The 23,012-nt window shown below is 31.9% G+C and overlaps 1 protein-coding gene across 1 annotated transcript; it reads left to right on the plus strand.

Moving 5' to 3' along the window:
* The first annotated feature begins 7,434 nt into the window (after positions 1–7,434).
* On the plus strand, positions 7,435–21,957 carry LOC145249770 (uncharacterized). Its single transcript, XM_080111694.1, has 7 exons — positions 7,435–8,278; positions 10,075–10,148; positions 14,735–14,818; positions 16,289–16,361; positions 16,884–16,993; positions 19,314–19,393; positions 20,441–21,957. Exons 1-7 carry the CDS (start codon positions 7,450–7,452, stop codon positions 20,505–20,507), a joined length of 1,317 nt encoding a protein of 438 aa, XP_079967820.1. The 5' UTR covers positions 7,435–7,449; the 3' UTR covers positions 20,508–21,957.
* The last annotated feature ends 1,055 nt before the right edge of the window (positions 21,958–23,012 follow it).

Here is a 23,012-nt window from a genome sequence, read left to right on the forward strand (position 1 = left end):
TGTCTCCAAATTTCACTCTGTGCAGTCTTATCTAATTGCTTGCTTCCAAATTTTCCTTAGCCAGCCAAGCTTCCTACCATTACAGTCATCCATGCTTCTGCAATGGTTTATCCAGGAGAATGGATGTTCCACATGATCATACCAACATAATCATTTCAACTTTAGGATGACCTCTATGCTGAGCAAATTAGTGCTTTCAGCAAATCTTCTCACTTGATGTGTTGGGTTTAGTTAGATTTCATATTGCACGTCCACCTAATCCTGTATTTGTCATTGTGCTGTAGCCAAGGAAGAAAGGAGTGGGAAAGGGCCGGACATTTAATGACTTATAACATGATACGCCTGACACGATTGCTATACATATTATTCTGGATGTAGAGCAGGAGAACTCCTGATCCTATCAGAGGCAACATTGTGGTTTTACTAAATTTGCATAGCAGAAAGAGTCTATGTTCAGGATCATTTAATATCCTCTCTGTGTGGAGAGGACATGCAGCAAACTGTTCAAAGTGAATGTTATAGCTAATAAACATCAAATTTTAAAATTTATTTGCAAAAAATAGCAAAAAGGAAGAAGCCATGTAAAAAGACAGATGTTTACAACTATATACTGCAGGCAACTTTGAAGCCAATCTCCTCAGGTAGACTGTCGCATAGAGCATAAGATGAACTAATAATATTGTTCTCGTATCCAAATAAAAGTTATGCTATGTTACATTTTTTTTTTTTTTCTGGGTCATGTGGAGACCAAAACTTGGTGCTATGGTGAAAACCTAAGATAGATTTAAATTTCTGTTGATGTTGTACACCCGTGTTGTGTCACTTTCTCCATTATGTAAGTAAAGGATAAACAAACATAATGCATCAAACAGCTATAATGCATTCAGTATCGCCTCAAATTTCTTGGACATCTGCATGCTGACTACACATTGACTACTATATCTTTTCCAGTTTGGGATTCACTACAGAGTTGTGGAACAATTAAGCTGAAATTGTCTCTCGTACAATCTCTCTGAGTTTCCATGGAGCCCCTTCTGTGGAAATAACATGTAGAAGAGGTCATGTGGTACATTGTAATTGCTGTGCATAATGTTAAAGATTGCAGTACAACCACCTATGCTCCAGTGAGTACAAAATGAGGGCTTCCAATTGGTTGGAGTCTGGATTATCTGCATTGCAAGCCTCTGAACTCTCTTCAGGTGCTGGATATCCTCAAGAATATAGGGGGATGAAACATGGATGCCATGTTCTAGAATGGGTTGTATCAGAGATACATTTAAGAGGACGATGTTAGTTGTCACTGGTAAGGAATAATACATCAGAAATTGCATACTGTGAGCCTTATTTGTTACCTGAATACAAAGGGTAGTATTGATTATTTAAAAATTCATCTATATAATATTCTGCTTATTTCTTAGTCTGTATGTTACACTTTCAAAAAAAGATAAATACAATTTTTGAAGGCCAAACTGCTTCAAATTAAATGAAAATGAAATATTTGAAACGAGGCAAAGCGTGGATAACTCCAGTACATTATTTTAATAATAGAAGTTTAGAAAAAAAAAAGAATAAATACAAAAATCAATTTTCCATTGAAATATTTCTTTAACAAAATTATTAATTAAATATATCACTTATTACCCAGGTTTATCATGTTCCCTCTAACAAGAGATTTTGTGCTGTTTGGCTATACTTATGCTAAGTCTCCAGTGATCACGATTGTAGGAATTGACTGTGTCAGTTTGCCACTGTGGACATGGAAAAAAAATATCAGGTGATGGTTTCTTTCCATGTCCTTTCAAAGTTCTTTGTCAAGAACTTTGCAGCTAATTCTACCTTTTGCGATCAAGGCCGCCAACCCCCAATATTTCCTCCTGTATCTGAAAACACACTGTGATATACGTATATCTGTACGTGATGTTGCCAAGCTAATCAAAAACCTTGATTCCAGTAAAGCAACTGGCCCGGACGGTATTCCAATTATAGTACTCAAAAAACTTCAACATGAACTAGCGCCCATACTTACAAAACTATTTAAACGTTGTCTTAAGGAGAATAGTTTCCCATCTCCCTGGAAAATTTCATCAGTATACCCTGTATTTAAGAATTCAGGTAATCGCTCATCCCCCTCTCAGTACAGGCCAATAAGTCTCCTGTGCGTCATGAGTAAGTTGTTGGAATCTGTGTTAAATACAGAAGTAATCAACCATCTCAACAAAAATAACCTTCTTAGTGACACTCAATATGGTTTCTGTTCTGCTAGATCTACAGCAGATGTGCTTACAGTTATATCTCATAGGATTAGCAAATCTCTCGACGGAGGCAACCTTTCTAGGGCAATTGCTCTTGACATATCTAAGGCCTTTGATAGGGTATGGCATAAAGGTTTACTTCATAAGATCTCTAACTATGGTATAGCTGGAAATGTCTTAATTATTAAATCATTTCTTTCTGATAGGTTCATAAGAGTAGTAGTTGAGGGGCAAAAATCAGAAGCCCACAGTATTAATGCCGGTGTCCCTCAGGGGTCCATCCTGGGCCCAACTCTTTTCCTGATCTACATTAATGATCTTCCAAATCACATCCTTACATCATTTGTAGACATTTATGCTGACGACACTACCATTTATGGTAGCACATCTAAGACAGTAAACGACCAAGTTCTCTCCAATTCTCTCTCCTCTGATCTTGAGCATGTAGTACAATGGGGAAAGGAGTGGCTGGTTACTGTTAATGCATCTAAAACCAAGCTTCTCTCTTTACATCATCAACATTCTGATCCCCATCTGGCATCAATTGAAATGAATGGCTCTCGTCTTCAGGAGACCTCAAGTTTTGACAAGCTTCTGGGCTTGACCATTACTCCTGATCTTAAATGGGACACGTACATCAAATCTGTTGCCAAGGCCGCTGGAAAAATGGTGGGATCTTTCTATCGATCCAGTAGATATCTCACTGCTGATGCAATTCTCTATCTATATAAGAGCCAGGTACGTCCAAGGATGGAATACTGTTGCCACATCTGGGCAGGAGCTGCTAGAAAGGACTTGTTCTGCCTTGATAGAGTTCAAAATAGACTTCGTAGCCTCGTAGGAGATGTCCTTTTCTCTTCCCTGCAACCTCTATCTCACAGAAGAGATGTTGCGAGTTTGTCTCTGATGTATCGTTATTTTCATGGAAAGTGTTCGACTGAGCTTCAATCTATGGTCCCCCCTCGCAAAACTTTCACAAGAAACACTCGTCTAGCTGTAAACACTATCAATAATTCCCCCCCACTCTTTATCTGTGCCTAAACCTAAACGTAGATTCCATGAACAAAGCTTTTTTTATTAGAACTGCACGCCTGTGGAATTGTCTTCCGTTTTCCTGCTTTCCGGCTGACTACAATATGGTTGTCTTCAAGTCTAACGTAAATAAGTTCTTGATGAGCTGTTCCATATAAGTTATCAAATTTAACAAATTTTCATTACTAATAATTATTATATTGTCCAATTTCTACTGTACACTCTTTAACCCTTATCCTTGAGTGGCCTCTTGGCCTTGATAATGTGTTGATACCTATGAAAAAAAAAAAAAAGAAAAAAGAAAAAGTCCAATGTGAACAAGTTCTAATTGAATCGTCCCCCTAAGTAATCCAAGTTACAAAATTCCCATTGTTTACTATGCTAAAATCATAATGACTAATGTATACCTATTAACCCTTATCCTCGAGTGGCCTCTGGGCCTTGATAAGTGGTGACACCCATGTAAAAACAAAAAAAAAAAAAGTCTTTTTAAGGCGCCTGGCTTTGTTTTTTGCAAACTCGGTCAACAAAGCATCTTTCAACTAGCATCTTTCCTCCAGGCCACCAGAACTAACATGTAAATGGAAGGAAATTAACTATGAATGTGCCATTCTTAGCAGGTTTTCACAGTTGAAAGGCAAACAGAGTATTCAACAACAGAAAGTTGGAATGATGTGTTTTGGTAAAAAAATTTTTTTTATTATTAATTCCTTAAATAGAGCTCAATTTTAATTTTCTTGAAAGGGTTTAACTATAATATATTTAAATAAATATAAATTTTTATACCTACAGACACTATGTAGTAGATAATTACTGCTGGTTGGAAAAGTAAACAATCAGAAATCATTACTAGTGGTAATAAATTTATTAAAACTTCCACGGAATGAGAAATACATTTAATTACAAATAGGTTTTGAAAAAAACTGATATTTTTCTGGATAGTTCAAAAAATGTTATTTTTTGAACAGAAAACTCATTAACATGTTATCGCTCATGGCCATCTTGGAGCGTGCAAATGCAACCCCGAGAAACTATGCACAAACGTGCATACCAAGATGGCCACCAGCAATAACATAACAAATGAGATTGCTTAATACCCGGAAAGTTACTTATTTGAGGAAAATTTAAATCATATATTCATTTTCAGCATACCCGAAAACCTCAAGAGGTAGTCATTTTAAAGAAAATTGTTAAGGTGGAAACAAGGTAAAAATTTACAAAATGCATCACAACAAAATTCTTTAGTGAACTGCCTAATTATTATTATTGTTTAGATATCATCAGTTAAAAAAAAACAGTTTTGTTTTACAGATTCAGAAAAAATAGTCTTGACAATGAGTTAAAAATAAAAAAAAATTATACAAAATACTATTAGAAGCCCACCCAATAAATGTCACAAGGACATTTATTGGTTGGGTTTCTAACAGTATTCTGTATAGTTTTAAGTCATTGTCAATATTTCAAAGACCTGAGATACCACGTGGCTATTTTTTTATTTTTATTTTTTTGTGCTTGTGTAACGCTCAACACTAATTGTTGAAATGAACAAACATTTTACATTAAGTAAATACACTAAAAACTTAATCAACTAGGTAGAAGAGTAACTTATCTTGCCTTTGGTAATATTTATTTGGGTGCTTATGCACTTATGTTACTGTGCTATTTTTTTCAAATAGTATTTTCGAGTTAAATTCAAGTTTCACAATATCTTTTTTTTTTTTTTTTTTTTTTTTTAATTGTAAGGTGAAAGTACAGAATAGTTAACAAAACACCCTCCTCATATTAAGAATGAGTTTCTAAATAACATTCCAGCATGGTAGCATAAGTGTACAATGTTTTTTTAAATTTTTTTTTTTTTAACTACTAAAAAACAATTCTACCTTAAGTACAAGTAAGAAGTTATAAATAGCATGATAATAGAAACACATGTACTTAGTATATTTTGTTGTTTTTTAACGTTTTTATGTGCGTTGTACTAAAAGCGTTAAAAACAAAATAATTTTGGCTCAATATTGTTTGGAAATCAAATTTGAAAAACGTGGAAATAAATTTTTTTAAATTGACAAACTCTGCTTTCGTTTTGAAAGCAGAAAAAGCAGTTGCTTATTTTTAAGAGAATACAAACAAAACTCGTTAATACGCTGACTGTAGACAGCTCAGCACTGGTTAGCGCATAGTGAGCTGCTTTCCTGTTAAATTCTATATTCTGTAATTTCTATAAAAGAACATTTTAAAGAAATTTCCACACAATAATTATCAAATATTTACATATACATGAAAATAATTCTGAAACTACTATCTATATGAAAATGGGTGATATATACCAATTTATCTTATCAATTTTGAAATATTCTTCGTCAACTTTGCTCGGTCGTAACTTTTTTCCTGTGGTCGTAAAAATATAAATCAAAGTTCAGTAGAGATGGACTTCTATGTTTATATAGCCTGTAAAATTTCAGCCATATCCAATCAAATTTGACCTCGCTCATGTGTATCCAAACGTAACGTATGAAATGTAAACATTGAAAACCAGTTTCCCTTTTTGCTGTTGTCATTTTTTTACCGTTTTTTCATTTTTAACTTGGAGCATAAAAACATTGAACGCAGAAAAGAAAAATAAATTAGCATCATTGGAATGTGTATTTTCTTTCCATTAATGTAATTCTTTTAAAAATTGACCCACAAATAAAAAAGATATGTCTTGTTGAAGGTAGCACATTAGGTATATAATATTGCTGATGTCCATGAAAATACAACATATGCTTGTAATGCTATTAATATTGCCTTTGTATCAATCGGAATCTTTACTGAACCAATGTTTTTATTCTGAATCTAAGTTTTTTTGGGTTTTTTCTGAAGAAGAAATAAACATTACATCTTAATAGTTTTTAAAATAAAGAAAACTGGGTAAAACTTTCACCCCAACTGTCAACAGAAAATATGATTCTATTGTGTGTCTGTGCATGAGATATTACACTTGTTTTATTTATTAAAAAAAAAAAAAAATCTAGATATTTCACATGCAATTTCCTGGGGGTGAGGTAGGGGAGGGTCTCCTTTTTATTTTGGTCAAGTATTATAACTGATGTGAGCCAAAAAAACACGCCTCCTCATAGTATTGTTTTTTTTTTTTTTTTTTTTTTTTTTTTTTTGACAAGTCAGAAAACACTCATAAAAGCCTAAAGGTCACTTGAGGATAAGGGTTAACGAGTGTAAGGTAGTCAGTCAGTCAATAGCATAGTGACCAGTATTTATGGAAAATGAGTAAAATTTTATTTTTAAGGGATGTTTACATTGGACTTGAAGATGACCATGTTGTAGTCAGCTGGAAAGCAGATGAATGGAACAGTTTCACCAGCGAGCAGTTCTAGGAAAGAAGCTTTGTTCATAGAATCTGCATTTAGATTTAAGCACAAATAGTGTGTGTGTGTGTGTGGGGGGGTGACAGTGGTTATAGTTAGGCAAGTGTTTGTTATTAATATTTTCCAGGGCTGGGGGACCATGGACTATCTCTTCTGTGAGAAAGAGGTTGCAAGAAAGATAAAACGACATTACCTACTAGGTTTTGCAGCTGTTTTTGAACTCTTGTCAACGCAGGAGAAGCTGTTCTAAGCAGTTCTTTCCCATATGTGGTAACAATATTAAATTTTTTTTGTTTTACTGAAAATTTGTTAGAAATGAACATTTTATTACTGTCTCTTGTTGGCACCAATATTAGTCGGCTATGATCTTGCAAAAGTTTCTATACTGAACTGCTTTTTGTGGGGTGGGGAGGAAGATTATCATTTCTACCTACATTGGATCATTCTGCTAGAATTTTTTTTTTTTTTTTTTTTTTTTAATATATTGCATCATGTACTTTGTTTTATCAATCATTATCAACCGTGTTTATTTTAATCATTAATTTGGAGGTGGAACAGCATCGGGTTAGCAATGCTTTTTCCCATTCCATAATTAGGTATAATACATGAAGACTGGTAAATTTTATGAGTGATGCTGACTCCATTTTATTTTTTTGATATACAACTAAAATAAATATTTGCAAAAGATTGAGTAAAGTAAGCAAATTTTGATTTGGCTATATTTCAACAGTTTTTTGTATTTTGCAAATCATAAAACTGATATTCTGAAAGAAAATATACTATTTATTTTCTTCCAGAATATCATGGCAGATTCCGAAAAGAGACAGAGGGTTCAGGAATTAGCTCGAGAAAGACAGCGCAGACGAAGAGAACGCTTGAAAGCATATCAGCGAGAGGAAGAAATTGACAAACTGCTGAAAATCAAAAGGGAAAATGCATATGCATTGGAAACAAACCAACCAACTATCGGTGAAAGAAATGAGTGGGACATTACAAGAGATCAAAGAGAAAGACGCCGTGAACAAATAAGAAATTACCAACGTGAGAGGCGACATGGAATGTCTGCTGAAGATAGACAAAAATATTTAGAACAAATGCGAAATCGTGTCAAACAGAGGCGGAAAAACATGAGCCAACAGGAGCGAGAAGAATATTTAGAAAAAATGCGATGCAGAGTCCAACAGCGGAGAGATACGATGAATGAAGAAGAGCGGCGGCAATATTTAGAAGAGGCACGGAATCGAAATAGGATGAGACGCAATAAAATGAATGTACGGGAACGACAGCAATGGTTAGAAGGAAGGCAAGAGAGAGACCGACAGCGAAGAGATGCCATGGATGAGGATGAACAATATCGGTATTTGGAACGGGCACAAAACGGAGAGAAAATGAGAAAAAATAACATGAATAAACAAGAGCAACAAGAAAAGTTAGAACGGAGGCGAATTGGGGGACAGAAAAGAAGGGACAATATGAATGTAGAAGAAAAACTAGAATATTTAAAGCAGATGCAAAATAGAGAAGTTACCCGCAAAATGGGTCAACTACTGGCAAGGCAAAATATGAAAAGTAGACAACTACAGAATGTGGAACCATATGACATTGTACTCTTAAAGAAACCTTATGCAAAAGGTAAATTGTTTTCTGTTTGGAAATATTTATTTGGGAAATCATCTAAATATACATTATCTCAACCATTATATATATATATATATATATATATATATATTCATAAAAATATATAAATTAAACTTGAAAGGTTTTTTTTTAACTGGAATTTCCACTGTCTCTCCTCATCCATATAATTTTTAAATGCAACTTCGAGGTAATGTTATTCTATGTATGGGGTGGGACATAAAGATCTCTATCATTGTATTGTGAATGGATATAAAAATAACTGTTAGAACAAAAAGTATGCGAAAAATAGTTTTGTAATGAATTTTAAAAATAATTGACTAATGGTAGCCATTGATAGCATTGTTATCTCTGATATTGTGTTAATTTCCTTGGATTATTTCCTGAAAAGTCCAAAAGCTATCTGAAAAGTTTTATCTATCTCAGGAGGGTGATCTTATAATCATCCCATGTCTCCTGGTAAGATATCAAATGCTCAGAAAATATTTTTCTTCAATCCTCCACCACGGCCATCAGTGTCTAAATGTGGAAAACCTGTATATAGTCGCGCATATATAGCATTACTCTTGCAAATTAAAAATATTATTGTAAACGTTTCTTCATTCAAATTTTTGTATTTAAGCCTTTTACTGTGTCATTAAATATCATGGCCAGTCTTGTAATTATGTAAGCTTTTAATATCCCACTAAAATTGTTTTCATTCTTGCTTTATGAATAAATATTTAATGAAATATGGGAAAATTGACATAAAAATTGTATTAACAAAAATATTTGGCTATTTTCTATCTTTACAATTCTACTATCACTATTCTACTATAGAGTACCGTTATATTTGGGCTGGTGAATCTGTCTCATTTGAGGGGTCGTTCATGAAGTGGCTTCACATCTTGTCTGGAGCGATTTCCATAAAAAACAATGTTTTTCTTTCTGATGAAAATTTTTTCAATTGGTCATAGTACTTTTGGTTCCTGTAAATTACATTTCATATAATAAATGTAGACATTTCTATTTATATAAAGTTCAGCATGTGCTTATATATTTATATGTACAAGATTCACTCCTAAACTAATTAACCGATTATGAAATTTCGAATACTGCTACTAGATCTAAGGATCATAATGTGGGCTATATTTAGTTTAATTTAGTTTTGTGTAATGAAGGTAAAAATATGACCAGTCATGCATGCAATTCACTGCTGGAATACCCCCCCCTCCTTTTTTTAAAAATTTATTTAAGCATATAAAAGGCATGTTTATATCAACACTCTCCCTTTTCACTAGCTAAAATAGTATAAGTCCCTTTGTTATAAAATTCAACCATTTTATTTTAACTGACTTTGGGTCTATAATATTTTTCAACCTTATTAAATCTTTTGTAAAATGTTTCTTTTTAACAAAATGTAGGTTCAAAACAGTAGCGTTTCTTTGCTTCAGAATCGCAAGTAAACCATAATACTTGATTTTGCCTATAAGGTTGACTTCTAGCTAAACATTACTTTTGAATTAACAATTTAAAGATCATTTTTTGAATTTAGTATGACCACAGATAGATTAAATTTATCTTTTATAATGGACACTGACCAATGATGAATCTCAAGATGGAGTGAAACACTATGATGATGACTATAATTATTGGGGAAACAGCCTCATTTGTTTTATAAAAACCTTCTTCATTCAAAAGTGATTTTTTTCTCAAACGTGACACTTTTATATCAAATGCACATAAAATGTCTGCCAATTTTCATTATTCGATTGTCTGACACTATATAAAATGTCCCTTTTTAAACTTTTTAGATTCAACAATGTCAGGGATTGCTCTTGGCCGTTTAGCAGAGGAAAGAAAAGCTTGGAGAAAAGATCATCCTTTTGTAAGTTTATTTCATTTTATCATAAGATTCTTTTGTATTGTGTAAATTATTCAGATTTTTTTGATATAAAAAAATTATATTTGCTTGTAGAAAATTTCTTATAGAATATTAATGTATAAATCTGATTTGAATGAATTGTGATGATTAAAGAATTAAAAATATGACAACAAAAGGTGCAATGATTAAGATTTATTCATTTGAAGATCTTTAAGAAAATCTTGAAAGGAGGTTTTTGCTGTAAATGAGCTCCCTTCTACAAGATATCTAAAACATTTTTAGAATGCTCAGAAGGAACAATCAATTTTCTGTAATTGTTGAATCTCAAATAGAATCTTTTTTGGAGTTTTTTTTTTTCTTTTCATAATTTGATTTTCTTTCAAAACTGAAATGTTTGCAATTTTTTTTTTTAATGAACTCACAAACAAGTTTTTTGCAAAATTTGTTTTTGCAAATATTTTTTCTACAATGTGAGAAATTTTACAAATGAAAATTTTTGGTACATTTTGAAATAACAGATTGTTGATTTTCTAAGATAATGTTTGACTTCAAGTAACTTGCAAATTAGATAATTTGAGCCTGGGAATTGTTGCTAATGTACACTTAAAACAAATAGTGTTGATGTAGACAATTGGGAAGAGGGGGAGGCGGGTGGAGTTTAAGATGGAAGTAATAAAGTAAACATGAAACAGGTAAAAATTGTTTCTCACACACACACACACACACACACACACACACACACACACACACACACAATAAAATTGAACCATCTTGCTAGCCATCACATATTAGGATAATTTTCATATGCATGGAGACTCATAAAATTGTGTACCAAATTTTAAGAAGTATCAACAATTTTTATGTAAAAAAAAAAAAAAAAAAAAATGTAACCTTCAAGGGCAAACATCTATTTTTATGTCCAGTTAAAACTTAAAAAGTCTAAAATAAAAACACAGTTTATATTTTCTTGATCAGTGTTGCCCCAGATGTTTCATATCTAAAATTTATCTGAAATGATCATTTTCCCGTGGGATAGAAATGGCAACTAATATTTTTGTGGGAGTCTGGGTAAAATTTAATATTTTCATTGTGTTTAATTTGCATATGCATAGATTTTTCCCCCCTTCTTAGCCCTAAAAACTAATATACATTAATTTTGAACATATTTCCTAATAATTGTTGCAATTAGCTCAGTTGAATGAATGGCTGAAGACCTGAACGTTTTAGTTTTGATTTCAGCTTATTGTGTCCGCTTCATTTTATATTTTTTTTTGTTTGTTTTTAGAACTAAACCAGAAACAAATTTTAAAACCTTTAAAGGAATAAAGTTAAAGAAATAAAACTTTTTGCAGTTTACGAACCGCTGGAATAATCTTATATTTATAGTGACCTTGTCTAAGAAATGGGCTCTACCAAACTCCTGTCAAGTTTTAGTCTACAGACTTAAAACTTTATATGTAGGGGGTTTTGACTTGTAGAACAAATCCGATTTAGTCTTTAACTGGTTAAAATAGATGCTAAGGGGGTCAAAATTGAAAAAATTGGAACTTGGCAGGCATAATCCCACTTAAAGTGCCCTTTTATGTATGGGAAAGTATACATTTCTAGTTTAAATATGTTATTTTGAGACTTTTCTATGCATATGGACATGGCTTAGAGGGTAACGAATGAAGCTAGAGAACTATGTTTTGGTTTTGATTCTATCAGGTTGACAAAGTTTTTGCAGTTAACTTTTAAATTCAGATGAATATATTTTGGCCCGAATAAAAAAATTTATTGATCGAAATAAGCACCATCAGAATCAACACACTTTTGCCAACAAAAAACAAGTGTATTTATGCCAGTAATGTAAAAATTTTGTGTTCTAGGGATGATGGAGTCACTGAAAGTGTTTTTGATATTGTTTAGGTTTTTAAAACATTTTGCATGCAGAAAGTTGTCAAGATGCTTGAAAAAGTGGAAGGTGAGAGGTCTGGAGAGTATAGTGGATGAGATAGCTTTGTAGCCCAATTTGTCCAACTTCTGCATGGTTGGTTTAGCAACATGTTGGGTATTGTCATGGAGAAGAATTGGGTCTTTTCTGTTGACTAATGCTGGGTGTTGTCAAAGTTTCTGACGCATTTCATCTATTTGTTGACAGTACTCCTTCGCCGTAATGGTTTTGCCTGCATTCAAAGAACTGTAATTGATAAGACCAGTCACAGACCACCAAACAGTCAGCATGAGCGTCTTTTGGTGCAACTCTGGCTTCGGGAAGTATTGTGAAGTTTCGTCGGCATCTAACCAGAGCTGAGCGGCGCCGGTTGTTATAAAGAACCCACTTTTCATCGCAAGTCACAACCTGTTCAAGAAACGGGTTCTTGTTGCGTAAAAAAGATGACACTTCATAGCAGCGTTTCTTTTGGTTGTCTTTCAATTTGTGACACACCCATTTATCAAGTGTTTTTGTCTTTCTAATCTCTCAAGTGGTTGGGAATCATTGTATATGTTACATCTAATTCAGAAACAAGTTCTCAAACAGTTGTGCTTGGATTGGCTTCGACTAAGGCTCTTAATTGATTGTTGTCAACATCCAATGGCCGACAACTACGCTCATCATTTTCAAGACTTGTCACCGCCATCAAATTTCTGGAACCATTATTGTGCTGTGCTTTCAGTAGTGGTTCCTGGGCCAAGCACTTCGTTGATATTGCAAGCTATTTTAGCAGCTTTTCGATTTAGCTTGAATTGAACTAAGAAAACTGTCTGAATTTGCTTTTTTCTATCTTGTATTTAACGTTCTAAAAAGAAGACAATTGTTTTAAAACGATTCTAATTTAAATGATTAGGTAGAGCGAAAAATGCTCTTTAAAATGATATATAAAGTAAAGGTATTATAATGAAAACTTGTTAGAAAATACACCATTTAAAATTAAACTTACAAATTCTGTAAAAACTTTCTAGTCAACCAAATAGCTTATGGCACCTAAGTCATTTTTTTCATACTTTTGAAATCACTAATATATATATATTGGGTACAATAAAATAATTAATAGAAAATTGGCTCTATAATAATAAATACAAAATCTGCATAAATGAAAAATATCATATTAAGCATATTTTATGAATGGGTAATACAGGCAACCTGCTAGTCTATTATATAAGGGGCAAGGATAATCCCGGTAAACATTCATTCGTTTATTATTATTAAGAAGTGAACATGATTTTTAATGTTATCATGTAATAAACATTTCTTCAGCTTGAAATTTAAACGTTAGTTTTTTCTTTTATGGTGGTGGTGTGGGGGGAGGTAGTAGTGTTCTGGAGGCCTCCTTAATTCAATAGTATCACCTGAGATAAAGAACTATCCTTTGTTTGTCTTGTCTGGAAGCCATAATCCATAGTGCTAAATATTCCCCAAAGAACAAGTAACTCAAAAATGAGATTACATAAAATGACAGATATTTCTTTTCTAGAGGTTGTGGGTGGATTGGCTTTAGTAGTGCTTTGGAGACACAAATGTTATACATCTATTTTTATTTTATTTATTTATTTTTTTAATAGTCATTATAAATAGAGATGATTAACTTTTGAATTTTGTCTAATTAACCCCAAAATAAAGAGTTGAAATAGAAGGGAATTTCAATTAATATCAAGTTTACACTCCAGAAATCCTCTTTCATTAGTAATGATTTTTTATTTATAGCATTTTGATTTTTCAAGTTGATGAGCAGGTTTTTCCTGATTTGGAATTCAGCATTATTTTGGGAGTGAGGGGGGGGGTAGTAAAAAATAAATTTATGTTTTAAATGTGTTGCTTATGACATAAAAAAACAATTAAGAAAGCAAAAAATAAATAAAAAATCAAAAGATTAAAAAAATTGAATATATAAGATCTCGAGTTTCAAAAACAAACAAAAATAAGTAATGGACTCAAAGAGAAATAGAATGCTGCAACTTAATGAGTTTGGGTAACATTTTTGGGGAAGGGACTATCACCATTTTTTTTTTTTTTTTTTTTCCCTTGCTGATTTTGTCATCAGAACCTTAGAAGAAGGGAGTTACAATTAGATGACTCGTGTAAATTTGAAATATGACTGCCACTATCCTGTTGGTTTTCTGAGGTGAGGTAAAAATGATAGATTTTGACAAATATTTTTAGCTGTATCACTTTTTCTTTTGCCTATTTTCACCTCCCTCCCACTAATGAATTTACCCAATGTCCATGGACCTTGTCTTATGCTTTGCCATGAAATCTAAAAGATGCTTGTCTGCTTTGAAATAAACAAACCAAATTTTTTGATGAATTTTAAAATATTTGTCTGCATTTGAATTTATTGAAAAAATAAGTAAAGAATACTTTTGATATTTAAAAATATTAATCTCGTCATTAGAATACTGATATTGTTGGAATGGTATGTAAGGACTAAAAGAGAATCAGGTGTGCATTTTTGCAGAACACAAAGCAGGTTTTCATTCAAACATTTATAGGGACATTTGCCTGAAAAAAATTGTGGATCTGAAAGCCTTTCTTAAATATTTTTTATTGATAAAGATTCACTTTTTTCTATTCATTTTAACAAAATGTTTTAATTTGAAATTATTTTCAGGGTTTTGTAGCTCGACCTACAAAGAACCAAGATGGCTCCCTAAACTTGATGAATTGGGAATGTGCTATCCCTGGAAAGAAATCTGTAAGCAACTTTATATCACTTTTGAAACTTCATTTCGTTTATATTTATTTGCTTTTTTTTCCCCCTCCAGTTTATTCTTATTAAAGTTTTATTTTGGGGTTGTACTCTTGGATGTTTAACAAATATAAACATGTGCTTATGATAATGCTATATTTCATCTGTTTTATGTTTTATTTTAAAATTTTCTCAGATTGAATTTAGAACTTCAATTTCCCTTGAATATTTTTTGGTATTCTGCTAAAAGCCACAATTGCTTTTTGTAAAAAATAATTATTCCAAATTTAAAAAAAAAAAATGTCCATTATTAAGACCTAAAACATTTTATTAAATGAATGTAATTTTATCAAAATAGTTTTTTTTTTTTAAATTTCTAAATTAGATTTTCTGTACAAATGGCAGACAATTTTAACATGGGTTGAAACGCAATTTCAGATTTGATTTAAAAAATTTTCTTCCAAATCATTGGACAAAAATAATAGAAACCTCTAACTTTACGAGAAGAGGAAATAGATTGTTACAATAATAAGTACATATTTGATTTTTTAAATTTTTTTTTTATTTAAAATAAAACATGGGAAAGCTAAATAAATTTAAAAAAAAAAAAAAAAAAAAAAAAAAAAAATTATTTGAACAAACTTATTAACTGAATTTATTCTGAATTATTTTTCTCCAAGTCCTCCATCCAGGCAATGTTGAGTAAATACAAGTCATAAAAGGTTTTTCCAAACTATTTTGGCAAAAGTCATTTGTTATGGAAAAGAGTGATGAGAATTGACTGAAGATTATTATATACATCATTGTATCTCTACAGGTGAGTTTGGTCTCACATGCAATTTTGCCCATGCCTTTACCTGTGGCAATAAATTTGACCCAAGTTACTTTGATTCCTCAATATCATCAAAAGCTCCCATTTAGATTTATCAATTTTTTTTTCCAACACCTCCATAAGCAAAAATGAACTTTTACACAAAATAAATGTAAACAAACAATTTTCACATAATTCAATCATTTCATATTTTGAATATAAATATTTAAGAACCAATCTTTTGTATTTAGCTCATTTGTTTGACAATTTTTTTTATGAATGTATGTTAAGTTTTGAGACTGTGTTGAACAAAGATGGCGGCGTAGTTTAGATCAGTAACCAAGATGGCGACCAAGAATCAAATGCGGTCCGTCGCGTAGTTAACCTCTTAAGTTCTGAGATATTATGTTGAACAAAGATGGCGGCGTAGTTCAGATCAGTAACCAAGATGGCGGCGAAGAATTAAATGCGGTCTGTAACGTAGCAAATGGCGAACTGATTGAATCCAAAATTCGACAATTTTTATAATAATTTTGCAACGTTTTCATTGGTTGTTTAGCACAGCCGTTGGTTATAAAAATGATTGCCGAATCCATTCATCTCATACCCCCATCACAAGTCAGAAACATTTTACAATGTATAATACAGTTGTTTTGATCTTTCAGACACCTTGGGAGTTTGGAGTCTACAAACTTCGTATGTTATTTAAGGATGACTACCCAAGTTCACCTCCAAAATGTAAGTTGATTTTTTTTTTTTTTTTTTTTTTTTCACCCTTTTATAAATCAAATTAGTTTTCTGTTTTGAGTGACGAAAGTGATAATTGTAGGCACCGAATAACATAAGAGCAGGGAAGGAGGACAACATATGATAGTGATAGAGAAATGTTGTTAGAGATGTGTTGCTTAATGAATTAATTGCAAATTACAGTTAATTAGAAGAATTAAAAATAGACTGCCTCCTCGACATAATTTAATTCCAAAACTTAGGAATATTTTAGCATGTATTTTGTATCATTACAATAACCTTAAAGGGGAAAAATATCTCCATTAACTTTGCTTTATTTAGTATGATAATGTGTTAAAGCTTGTTTTCAAAGAAAAAATGTTTGATAATATATGTTGGTATAGATAGGAATAATAAAAAAGTTATTCGATAATAGTTTATAAAATTATGTTAAGTAAATCTTGATTTAAAAAAAAAAAAAAATCAATTATGTAGAAAACGTGACATCTTATGCAATTTTTTTTTTTTTTCCAGGCAAATTTGAGCCACCTATTTTTCACCCTAATGTTTACCCATCAGGAACAGTGTGCTTGTCTCTTTTGGATGAAGACAAAGATTGGAGACCAGCAGTTACAATAAAACAGGTTACAAACACTTAGCTTTCAATCATCAAATGCAATAAAAACTGAAGAATCGGCATAAGCATTCTCATTTAAATGTTTTATACAAAAAAAAAATTTCATTCAACAGACTTTAAAAAACATTGCTTTTTATTGGTTGTTAGTCTTATAGATATGTTTTTTCTTAGTGTATTGATTTTTTGTTTTTCATAACTCATTCATTAGATTTTCACAAAATTTTTTATTTTTATACAATATAGTTATTTTGAGACATCTGCTCCTATTAAATCATTGAAGTTAAGCAAAGTTGAGCTTGGCCAGTACCAGATAAATGACCATTTGGGAACATCAGGTGCTGCATGTTAAAAGGGGGAAGTGCTTTACACCTAGCTGTGGTAAACTATAGTATCGTCAACCCACAGTGCTTAGTGTGGCAACTATAAAATAACCACTGAATGACATACCAATAAAGTGGAAGGAAACCAGGTAGAAGTTCTTCCAGGACCAAAAAAAACAAAAAAATAATGACTATGAGTGTATAAACTAATATAATTATAGGGGAAACTATGGCCAAATATTACTTTTTATTTATTTTTAAATTTATTTTTCTTTTTTTATCCTTGCAAATATCAATTTTCCTTCAATAGCTTTTATTCAAAAATCAAATAAAAATTAGTATTAATTATTAGTTATGCTTTTACCTTAAATGCATTGGTTTAAAAGATCACCAATGTAAACTAGCACTGATATATCAAACTCCATTTTAAAAAATTTCCAAACCCAAACAAAAGTTGTGATTACTGGTTGTCTGCATTATTGATTACTAGTGATTGCAAAGGGAGACAACTCCTTTGTTTATTCATAGATATATATAAACTAGTGAAATGTGTTCTGAACTCTATGTACAAACCCGTTTAGCAACAAAATCCTGCCCCTTCAACGTAGAGATCCCTAGATGCTGAAAAGCCTTCTCCTCTATGACTGTTAGACTTGGGAATTCCCTCCCTGATTCCATGCAGAAGTTTAAATGTATTATAAACTAGTACCTCGCTCATCTCCTTACATAGTCATGACACAATGATCTTCTCAAGGAAGTCAGATCATAGGGTATCACTGGACGAATACTTAACATAATTAAATCCTTCTTAAATAAGAGAAAAATCCAGGTTGTCTTTTATGATTGTACATCTAAACAATATGATATAAATACGAGTGTATCTCAGGGGTCTATCCTTGGACCTTTATTATTCCTAATATTCATAAATGACCTCCCTGATAAAATTGTCTCTGAGATGGGTATATTTGCTGATGACACCATGCTCTATAACAGGTATGAGGAGTAAACAAATGAACATATTTAAGGAAATGGCAGAAACACTAGAGGAAGACCTCCAATTTGTGGTTGAATGGGGACAAAAATGGATGATCACATTCAATGCTGCCAAGACCAAGCTTGTTTCCTTTAATAATTACAACCTTCTCAACCTCCAATAGCTATGGCTAAAGATACGTTACTTGAAAGTACTTCTTTCAAACTCCTCGAATTAACGTTCACAGGGAACATGAGTTGGAACAGATACATTGAGAGCATTGCCAGGGCTGCTGCGAAGAAAATAGGCTCTCTCTTCTTTGCTAGAAAGTTATTTATGCTTGAAAGTATCCTGTACCTCTGCAAGGCCACCATTCGCCCATGTATGGAGTATTGTTGTCCTATTTGGCCTGGTGCATCTGCTACTAGTCTCTCGCTCCTAGACAGGGTTCAAAAGAGAGTCGCCAACCAGATAGGTCTTAAACTGTTATCTAAGCTTCAACCTCTATCCCATTGCGGAAATATTGCACCCCTCTGCCTGTTCTACAAGTAATTTAATGGTGGATGCGCGAATGAACCACCCCCTTGATGTAAATACCCCTGACAAACTTGACAAGCAGCAAAATCCCACCCCTAAACAGATCCCTAGATGTAAGAAGGCCCTCTACGCTAATAGTTTCTTCCTCAGAACTGCTAGACTTTGGAACACCCTTCCAGGTTTCTGCTTTCCCAACTGTACTGACATGCAGAAGTTCAAGTGTAATGTGAACAGATATCTTGCTGCTCAACTACCTACATAGCTTCCCTGCAACATATGTCCCTGATAGTAGCGACAACATCAAAGTGGCAAAGTCTTTTGGGGTGAAAATGGAATTTAAAAAAACAAAAAAAAATTGGTAAACATAGTCCCAAATAGTAGCCCCTTATATCCAAGCAGCAATATGCCTCGTTTGGGATAAACGAGTTTAAGAAAAAAACAAAACATTCTAGTTTAATTTTTATATATAGAAAAATTCTTATTATTTTCTATTACAGATTTTGCTTGGAATCCAGGAACTTTTAAACGAACCAAACATAAAAGATCCGGCACAGGCTGAAGCATATACCATTTACTGGTAATTTTTATTGCATTATAGACCCTTTTTGTTTTAAACTAGCAAATTTGTGTCAATTTCACTTTTCTTAAGCGTTCAGTGTAAATTGCATACCTCTCTCCATCCTTATGTAATTTCTCTTTTCACAACTATTTATCTTTAAATTATTTCGGTGACAATCTTTCTGTTACAAAAATCAGAATACTATCAGTACCATCGGTTTCTCTCTCTCTCTCTATTTTTTTTATTTCTAAGAATCTATATAAATTGAACATATCTCTCTAACGTTATTTAATTGTCTCTTCACATTTAAAATAAATATGCAAAATACTGTTAAAAACCCACCGAATATATGTCAGTCTGTTATGGTAACATAAGTTGAGCGAGTTTCTAACAGTATTTTTTTTTTTTTATTTATAACTCGTTTTCCCAAACTTACCGTCTCAAAGAGAGACTCGGGTGCCATTTTAAATTTTCCAATACATCGGTAGACACTGTTTTTCGAGCTGAATAAACATGTTACATTAAATAAAAACACTAGAAAATTATCTCGTTAGGTAGAAAAGTAACTTATCTTGCCTTTTGATAACATTTATTTGTTATATATTTGTTTTTTGACAACTTTTTCGAATCTATGTGGACAGTAATACAAACCCGAATTTGTATTATAAAGATCAGTTAAAGTATTTGTTGTATTTGACCCATCTTTGAAAGCAAGTGTCTCTTTTTTCAACATGTTATTCCTGCTGTAGGTGCAAACAATCTCATGTAAAGTGATCGTAAATATAAACTAAGCAGTAATAGTGGATCATCCAATTTTTCAGACTTTTACTCTTTGATATTCCTGAAAGGTTTCATAATATAGTTACAATTTAAAGACTATTTTTTTCAGTAGTCGATTAGATAAAAATAGAACAAATGCAACTTCCAACATTGTGTATAACTGCTGGTTTTAATGATAAAATTGTGAAACTTTGGCTAGAAAACTATGCATAACTGTTTTGTCTTTAATTGAACAAACTAATCTGATTTTCTGTAGATTCAATTGGGTTGTCTTTCTCTTTTCAGTCAAAACAGATCTGAATACGAAAAGCGAGTGAGAGCTCAAGCCATGAAGTTTAGAGAAGAGTCCTAGTCTCATCACGACGGGAGGACAGGGGACACAAAGACAGATGATGATAATGATGCTGACTACAACTACATCATTCAAGATTTCTTCATTCCATGTATCATCTTGCAATATAATCACAAATACTATTCTATATGTATAGATATATCTATGTATCTATATGTATATAATGACTTCACTTATCTTTCTTCTCCTCCCCCCACCCCTTTTCCACTAGAGGTTCATCCCACTTGACATGCTAAGTTTCTTACTATGTAATATTATTTAGGAAATGATCTGCTAATGTTTTCTTCATCCTATTCCTTGTTTCTCTCTGCTCTTGCTTTCCCTTATCTTTAATTTCTCTTCACACTTTACTCTTCCTGTTCTAAGGTTACTGAGCTCTTATCTACTGAGTGGAGAAATTTGATGAGCTTTTCAATCTTAGGATCATTTGTTTTTTTTTATGCATCTTGTTTGTTTTTTCTCGTACTGGCTTATTTGTAAAGTTAGACCTGAAAACATTAGCCGTATATGATTTAAATGATAATTATTTAGCTTTTCAATCTTTCTGTAAAAAAAGAAAAAGAAAATTGTCTGAAAGATTTTTAAAAAATAAAAATATCAACAAATATGTTTTTTTTTTTTTTTTTTTTTTTTTTTTTTTTTTTTTTTTTAAATCTTAGCTTGACTAAGAAAATTGACTTTATTTTTAAATTTGTTTTTGTTTTGCAATAAAACAAACTTTATTTTAATTCCTGATTTTGAAGTTTCTGTTTAAAATGAAACAATTGTAAAAGAAAAAAAATGTTTTCTTGGGTTAATAGGTCAAATTAATAGGATTGGGGGCAGGAGTGAAGCTTATTAATTTTCAAACTGCTTGTGACGTTTTTGACATTGAAAAAAAAAATGTAAACCATTTTGTAAAATAATTTTTTTTTTTTTTTTTTTCTTCTGGAAAAAAAAAGAAAAGTAATTGTATCCTCATATTGTCAAATTGAAATTTTTTTTCTTCTTCTCCCTAAAGCTGTTTTCACTCCGACCTCTTTCATAATTCTCCTCCCACCCTTTTCATATTTTTATATGCAAATACATGAATATTTCTTCCTGACAACACTTTCTGTATCTTATGCTGCTTTCAAACTTTTCTGTTTATTTTTTTGACAACCAAGCACAAAAATGTTACCCCCCCCCCTCTGTCTCTCTCTTAAATGACACTTAAATCTTGAGTGTTCTCATCTCTATAGCAACATTATTATTAAGAAGAAAGAATGAAAGTGATCTTTTCAGGTGAAGTCGGTTGAGATTCGATGTGACATTGAATAAAAGAATATTTATAGGATTTTGTGCTTGATCAGTCTTTGTCTTTCACAAGTGAACAAGTTGTAGTTGTGGAATTTAAAAGAAAAAGCAATTGTTTTGCTTTCATCCTATTTTTTTCTGCTTGTTTTAATAAAGAATAATTGAATGTCTATAATCTGTGAATGCTGAATAACTTTTTTAACATTTTTTGGTTCTTATTTAGAATTCAACCTAATTAAAAAAAATATATATATAAAATACAGAAAAATCTTTGATATATGTACTCTTCACAGAATTAAAATGTTATATTCCGAAAATCACGTAAATTAAGTTTTATTTTTAACTAAGAAAATCAAATTTTATGAGTAAGCTAAAGGAGTCTGGTCTGGATAAGTTCACAACAATCTAAACTTGCGAGATCAGCCTTGTAATGCTAACAAGTTCTCGTTAATCACTTTAAATCGTTTAAAAATTATTTTCTTCATAAAAATTAGATCAATTTACACAAATTTTTTAGAATATGACTTGTTTATCAAAGATTTTTCTATAGATTTTTTTTTTTTTTTAATTAGTTTGAATTCTAAATAAAAACCCAATTTTTGTTTCATACATTTAATTTCTAACCTTTTTCGGAACATGTTACACATTATTTTTTTGCCTTTGCACTAGCTTGTTTACGCACTGTTGCTTTTTTCATTTCATTACAATGATTATTCGAATTCAGTAAATTATGATAGACTGAAAAATAAGGTCTTGTACTAATACTTTGTTTGAAACTCAGTTGTATACTAAGTAAACAATCGTTTAAAGTCTATTAATTCAGAAATTGCAGTTATCCATATAGGGATGGACTACTTTATTCCGTCAGACCAGGAACAAATTAAAGTATCTTTCTACTCTTCCATTTCCACATTTGGGCAATGTGTTAAGCCCTTGTTTACATTAGAGTAAATTCTCTGCGAAACCACACAAAAAGTATACTTAGACCATCAGTATTTTGATGCCAGCCATGTTAGGAACAGGAGTTTTGATAACTGTTTACTCCTCTAAAACTAACATTTTGTGCAATGCAGGTAACCTTAAAAAGGGTGTAGCTCTGAACAATGCACAACAGTATTGAATGTGGATAGGCTAGGAACTTGTGCTCAGTTTTGCCAGATTGGGTCATCCTTGACTTCTAAAGTTCAAGTAGAATTGATACACAAATGTTGCCACTGAAGTTTGTTTATA

This window comes from Euprymna scolopes, chromosome 28, assembly GCF_053919585.1.
Source record: "Euprymna scolopes isolate OS-2025 chromosome 28, ASM5391958v1, whole genome shotgun sequence".
Classification (NCBI taxonomy): domain Eukaryota; kingdom Metazoa; phylum Mollusca; class Cephalopoda; order Sepiida; family Sepiolidae; genus Euprymna; species Euprymna scolopes.